This window comes from Bison bison, unplaced genomic scaffold (assembly GCF_000754665.1).
Source record: "Bison bison bison isolate TAMUID 2011002044 unplaced genomic scaffold, Bison_UMD1.0 scf7180017864461, whole genome shotgun sequence".
Lineage (NCBI taxonomy): Eukaryota > Metazoa > Chordata > Mammalia > Artiodactyla > Bovidae > Bison > Bison bison.
This window is the reverse complement of record NW_011495023.1, coordinates 9,141,324-9,148,356: the sequence shown is the minus strand read 5'-3', so window position 1 is coordinate 9,148,356 and position 7,033 is coordinate 9,141,324. Positions and strand designations below refer to the sequence as shown.

Genomic DNA, 7,033 nt, shown 5'->3' with positions numbered 1-7,033 from the left:
AATTCCCATTTCACAGATGAGATTGAACGTCAAAAACTTTATGTAAGCTACTCTGTAGCTTTTACCTAGAAATGGAACTGTTGGTATGTAAATCCAGCTCAGGTGAATTTCAGTGAGAAGGCATTTTTTTTTTTTAATCACAATCAGAGTATAATGTTCACTGGGAGGATGTCTTGATGTTCTGGTTTTGCTTAATCAAACTATTTTGAAAACTTTTTGGTTTTATAAAATATCATTAGTGTGATTCTCCTACTGTTTCACTCATATTGAGTTCAAGTACTTTACCATTTAGCTGTAAGGGTTTGAGTTCTTTATGGAAATCACAGTTTTTAGGACAATTCATTGTGGTGGTGGTTTAGTTGTTAAGTCGTATCCAACTCTTTGCAACCCCATGGACTGTAGCCTGTCAGGCTCCTCTGTCCATGGGATTTCCCAGGCAAGAATACTGGAGTGTGCTCCCATTTCCTCTTTCAGGGGATCTTCCTGACCCAGGGGTGGAACTCCCACCACCTGCTTGGCAGGAGGATTTTTTATCACTGAGTCACCTGGGAAACCCAGTACAATTCACTGCTATTACCTTAAGATGCTAAAATCTAAAAAATAAAGACATCGGTACTCTGAGGTCTTCAAAACAGTGACTCTTTCAGATGGCATGCTCCTCTCTCAAGAGGGATAGAGTTTGGGCACCGTGTTTTCATGCTCACTTGCTTATGGTAGTTACAGTGGAAAGTTTCATTGTCAATGACCATTAATTTACCCTGGCACCACAAGCTAACTATGGAAAATGGGTGGCAAAGTGATTGAACTATTTCAAAGACCAGTGAATGAATCATGCTCTCTGACTAAAACAGCATCGTCAGCCTCCTTACCACATTGCAATTTGTCACGAACCACAGGAAGTCTTTGACGCTTTGGTTATCTACAGTGTAATTGTAATTTTACAGAAGCTTTGACATTGACTTTTCCCTTTGTGACTCATGACAAGAGAAGAAAAGACTAAACTGTGATCACTTGGTTGAAGTTAGAAGTGAGAGCCCCTTCTGAAAGTTCTCCAAACTAAAATGAAAATGCAGCTAAAATTTGGACTAGATCCTGAAAGACCAGACTAGGTCCCCAGATGGTAATAACAGATTTGGGCTCAGTCTTGTAGTCTGGACATCATATTTGGTGGAATTCATTAAGTTATTTGTTTGAGAGTGGGAGAAATTCAATACAATGTAATTATATTAGAGCAGTAGAATGACATTGAATTGGACTCGAAAACCAATAAGACTAAAAATTGCAATAGGTGAATCTATTTTGTTTCATGGTCACAGACACTTGGCACCATTTTTCCCCCAGCCATGCAAGCTCATGGCTAGGTGCCTTCAATCCTAAGGGAGACCACCCAGGGAGTGTGGAATGATGGATAGACCAGCCCAGCTTCTACTGGGATAGGAAAAGCAACTCAGAGCACGTGACCTCTAAAAGGTAAGACAGCACCAGTCTCCTTGTACAAAAGGACAAGTAGAAGTCAGATAAAAAGGTGAGATCATATCCTGATTCTGAGCCATTATATTCCAAACTATTTAAAATACATGAATAGCTTCTGGCTGTAAAAGAGCTGCTGTCAAAAAATTCCCCTGATCAAATAAACTTCAGAAACCGTCATAAATATCATTTTTTTCAGATATTTATAAAATATATCAGCAATAAAAGGTTCAGATACTCCCTGAAATTATGAAACTTGTTTTCAACTCTTTAAGCTAATATATTCCAAGTTTTTTTTTAAACCAAGAACTCTCCTTTTTTTTTTTTTAAACAAATCAGAGAATATCATCTGATAGCATGGTATTATTCCTTGGACCTCTATAAAAGAAATGTTATGAACTCTCAGATTTCAAAGGGATCCTAGAGCTGTTCATCTTTTTTGGTCATGCCACAAGGCAATTTCTTGGAACCCTAGTTCCAAGAAATTGAAACCTTGCCCCTTGCAGTGGAAGCGTGGAGTCGTAACCCTGGACCTCCAGATCAGTTCCTATTCCTGCCCCTTCTATCTTTCCATCCTCTTTCTAACAAGCGCTTGTCCAATCTCCACTCAGTCAGCTCCCCTGATGATGAATTTATTCCTACATAAGTCATTCATTACCTGTTGGGCAGCTTAATTTTTAGAAAAGCATTCCTTTTATTGACCCCAAGTCAGACTTCAAATCGTGGTTATTGTGATTCTGTCATCAAAGCCGTACCATCCAATGTGACTAACCCAGCTCCCTGAAGCCTTAAATAAAAAGCAAATCTCTCCAACCTGAGTCATTTATGTTGTGAAGGCTGCTTTCCTCTCAGCCCTTTAAGTTAAACTCTTTTTAGATTAGATTAAACATCTTTAGTTCTTTCAACTACCTCTGTTCATGTTGATTAATGTTCCTCACTATTGGAGGTCTTGCTTGATGGGGTCTCCTATACGATTAGATGCTAACCTGAGCAAACCACTCCAAGTGTGATTTAACCAGAGGCCAGTGGGGGACTGCCACCTTCCTCACCCTGAAACTCCATTTCTTTCAATCCCATGACTAATTTTTGAATGGTATTTCTCTCTTGACCCACTGTTGACCCTGCAGCAGAGTACAACCTAATGTCCTATGACTTTTTCACAAGCACAATAATTCAGCCACACATGGAACGTGACTGTCTCGTCTAGTCAGGATATAACCGTCTTATAGTTGGACATAAGAGCAGGGCCTTACAGCTATCCTCATTCACAATTTCCCCTACTGTGGATGTGGCTCACTGTTCCATTCTGTAAAATGATCTTAATTTTGTCACTACACACATTACTGTATCCAATCCCAACTGCAGATGTGGCCACGAGTGAGGAAAGACATACCTCTTCTCTAACCAGGAGAGCAGAGCACTGCAAAGGAACGCCCATCATCTTATGTGGATTCCAGGTCACAGAGTTGGCCCTAAAGGAAACAAATCAGGTGAAGACGGTGGCACCCATGACAGGCTCAGACGACCCCTTGTGAGGGCTCAGGTTTTTTGGCACTGTTTCTCAGACGCCAGCATGACGCTAACTTACAAAACAAGAGGGGGACCCTTCAAAATCTAAAACCTTTCCTTTGTCTACAAAGAGAGCAGGTGAAGGCTGGTATCTCTCTTCAGCTCCATGGTGGTCTGAGAGCTCTGATGACTGGGACCAGCCTGTCCAGGGTCCCTCCTTTGGCCACCACAGAGCAGGGCACCAGGGGGTCCCTCATGTGCCTTCAGTGTTCCCGCCTCTGACCCAACTGTAGCGCCCTGGAGCTCAGAGCAATGGCTCATTTTGCTGCTGAATTTTGTTCTTTTCCCAATCTAGTTCCTCCTTCTTTCCACTCGATTGATGACTAAATGTTTCAAATGTGTTCTTTTACAATAGCTAGCTCATATCCTGCTTCCATCTCTTCTCTCATCCACAGATATCCTTTTGGACTGCAGGGAAGATACACTGTGGCTCCCATGGCAGCTTTCAGCCTATTTGTTCCAACACCCTTGGTAAGCAGGATACTCTCTCACCAGTCACAGCGATGCTCAGCTCAGGGGGTTATGTTGTTTGAAACTCCTAAACCACAATCCTGATTCAGAGTCCTTTAATAATAAAAACTGCTATTATTATTTTAATCTGGATATATTGTCTTACCTGATACTTGGTTTCCATTTCATCCTCCACCGGGTATCATAGTTATTTTCTAGTTCTGCTTACAGATCTCTCCTCTTCCTTTTGCCTCCAAAATTCCAAACTGTGGGGTATGGCTCATGGTGTCCCCACACTAGATCCCAGGCTGGAGTCCTGTCAGTTTCCTGAACCACTTTTCATCACACCAAAGTCTGTTTAGTTCTCAGAAAATTCTATTCTCATGATCTTGGGTCTCCTGGTGCTATTTCCTCTTCCTGGAATGTCACCTCCTATGGCTTTAGTTAGTTACATCCTATTGATACTTAATCTTTTAAGGCCAATCAAGTATCATCTCTGCCAAGTTTTGCAGCTTCTTTCAACTTCTCTCCTTCTCACTCACCGTGTTGCTCAACCCTCTTCCTCCTCCAGTTCCCGGGAGAGCAGCAGCTCACTTCCCATGAGTCTCTGCGCCTGTCTCTGAGAGACCGAGGCATCCTCGAGGAGGAGACTCGGGAACGTGACCTTGGCGCCAACAGACTCATAGGAGGAAGGAGAGAAGCAGGACAATACGCAGAGGCTGCTCCACAGGGTTGAGCAGTACTGGCCCTCCTCCAGCTGAGTGACAGACGGGGCTCACCCCACCCCCAGCACTCAAGGTGTGAGGACCTTGGGAAGAAATGAGATGCCAGGAAAGATCCCATTCCTCTAGTTGATGAATGGCGGTCAGCAGCTGGCCAGTCAGGAAACATTTACTGGCCTGGGGATCTTATCTGAATCGATGAATAGTCTGGCTCATTGTCTGGTCTTTCTTTAGCTTTGACACTGGCTGTCAGGTTTATTGGAAGTGAGGAAAGAAGCCAAGCTAGTTCATGGCCCGATGGGATGGCTCTGCCCCTGGACAGAGGACTGAAAGACTTCGTGAATAATAAAGAAACGGGTATCGAAAAGCTCCTTCCAGGAAAACAGCTCTTTGCTCTTTAGAATGAAACTGGAGTCAAGAAACCTGGGCTCTGAGCAGTAGGTAAATTTTGGTTAAGGGAGGGGAGCTCAGGAGCCAGACAGTCTGAGTTTGCATCCAGGTTCTATCACTTGCTAGCTGTGTGACCTTGAGCAGGTTACTTAAGCTCTCTGTGCCTAGACTCCCTTGTCTACAAAAGGAGAATAATAGGAAATTGTTTGGGACCTCCTTGTGGTCCAGTGGTTAAGAATTCACCTTGCAATGCAGGGGATGTCGGTTCAATCTCTGGTCGGAGAAGTAAGATCCCACATGCCATGGAGCAACTAAGTCTATGCGCTGTGACCACTGAGCCTGTGTGCAACTAGAGAGCTTGAGCTCTGCAACAAAAGACCCGGTGCGCCACATGCAAATACGACTCAACGCAGTCTAATAACTAAATGTTAAAAGATAATAAATCACTTGGGTAAAGTGCTTATAACCGTATCCAACACAATAAACAGTAAATAAGCCTGGCTCTTGCTACTAAGTTCAACTCTATCATTTGGAGCTTTGTGACCCTGGGCATAGGTACACAGCCATTCGGTATTTCTATACTATTCTATAGCTGGATGCCCAATACTGACAAAATGCAGCTTTATCAGTAATGACACCAAATGGAGAAGAAAATAGCTGTTTTCCACGTTTCTGAATGAGGGTGTTTACTTCTACACAGCGGCCCATTTGTCTTTTTAGACTAGAAGCTGTCAAGCCCCCCACCGACTGGTCCCTGAATTCTCTCAGAGGGGCTGCCTCATAAAAATGCAAAAAGATGCAGTGATTCAACGACACGGCGTTAGTTCATGTGAGAAATGTTGGCAGTTTGTGAAAAGCCGCCTCAAGTTCATTTCAAAATGTTTTGCCTTGAGATGTTATTTCTCTGTGACTTTCAGTAAGTTTATAGAGAGCTGAGCCCCCTAGGGCTGTTGGGAGACATTTCTCAGTGCCTGCCTGTGCACACCAAGCTCAGAAGATCCCAAACGAACTAGCCCCCTCCTCATCCTTCCAGATCTCTTCTCTCTCTTTTATTCTGGACCTCAATTCTTTGCACCCCTTCTCCTCCCAAGCATTTAGCTCTCAAACCTTAGTGGTGTGGTTTCATTCTCTTTCTTTCCTCTCCTATATCACTCTTTGCAGTTTTTTTTTTTTTAAGTTCTGTATAAAGTGCTTTATTCTGTAGTACTTTGGTGCTCGATTTGCATGTGTGTGTATGTGGATGATATATGAGAATCACTCAGAAATTTTTCAGCATTCACGTGCTAACTACATTTACTATTTCCTATGTGGCAGGCAATGCTCTAATTGATTCAAATGGATTAATTTATCTAATCCATGTAGCCCTGTGATTTACACACTGTCATTGTACCAGTTTCATAGATGGAGTGACATCTTGCCCAAGAGCACATAGCTAGCAAGTGGGATTCAAGCCATTGCTTGTCCACAGGGTCCTTGCTCTAACAGTGACCTAATGCTACAGGTGTCCACTGAAAATCATGGAGAGTCTGAAATGTTTCCTTTTGGGGTGTGACTGGCATGCTGCTGCTAAGTCACTTCAGTCGTGTCCAACTCTGTGCGACCCCATAGATGGCAGCCCACCAGGCTCCCCCGTCCCTGGGATTCTCCAGGCAAGAACACTGGAGTGGGTTGCCATTTCCTTCTCCAATGCATGCATGCATGCTAAGTTGATTCAGTCATGTTTGACTCTGTGCAACCCCTTGGGCAGCAGCCCACCAGGCTCCTCTGTCCCTGGGATTCTCCAGGCAAGAACACTGGAGTGAGTTGCCATTGCCTTCTCCAACCTGTTACCTAGATGCCAGTAAAAAATGGAAATGTCCTGGTGGTGGTTTAGTCACCAAGCCTTGTCCGACTCTTGTGCATATGCATATTGAAAAACTTCCCCAGGCCGCTATGATACGCTCCCAGCACAATGGTGTTCGATTTCTGATGTAACATTTGAGAAAAGTGTTTTATATACTACAAGCTCATGTTAGCTCGATGAAAGACATCTCCCCAAAAATGTCCCTCACTCTCTTCAACATGATATGCAAAACTGTAAAATCTGTCAGGGAGGACACTCTCTGGAATTTCTAAAGGATTATTAACAGAAAATATAGCAAGGCAAAAAGAGCACTATATATAAATCGTACGTCAGCATTTTGTAACATCTGGCATTCTTAGTGTAACTGGAGTGTGACTTTTCCATTGGATTGGCCAAAAGATTTGTTCAGGTTTTCCATAAGATGTTATAGAAAAACCCAAATGAACTTTCTGGCCAATTCAATACATACACACACACAAAATATTTCAGAAGGAAGTGAAGGAAGCAGAACCACCGGCTTTTTAATAAATTACCCCTGAAGAGCTGGTCTCTGATGATGCATTCTGCTCCAAGAAGCAGCTCTCCTGGG

The 7,033-nt window shown here is 43.2% G+C and overlaps 1 protein-coding gene across 1 annotated transcript in view; it reads right to left on the bottom strand.

The window, feature by feature from the left end:
• GAD2 (glutamate decarboxylase 2 (pancreatic islets and brain, 65kDa)) overlaps positions 1-7,033 on the bottom strand; it is a 63,417-nt gene that overhangs the window by 13,204 nt on the left and 43,180 nt on the right. Inside the window, exon 12 of the mRNA XM_010859924.1 lies at positions 2,864-2,942. Coding sequence (XP_010858226.1) covers positions 2,864-2,942 — 79 coding nt within the window. The remainder of the gene's footprint in view (positions 1-2,863; positions 2,943-7,033) is intronic.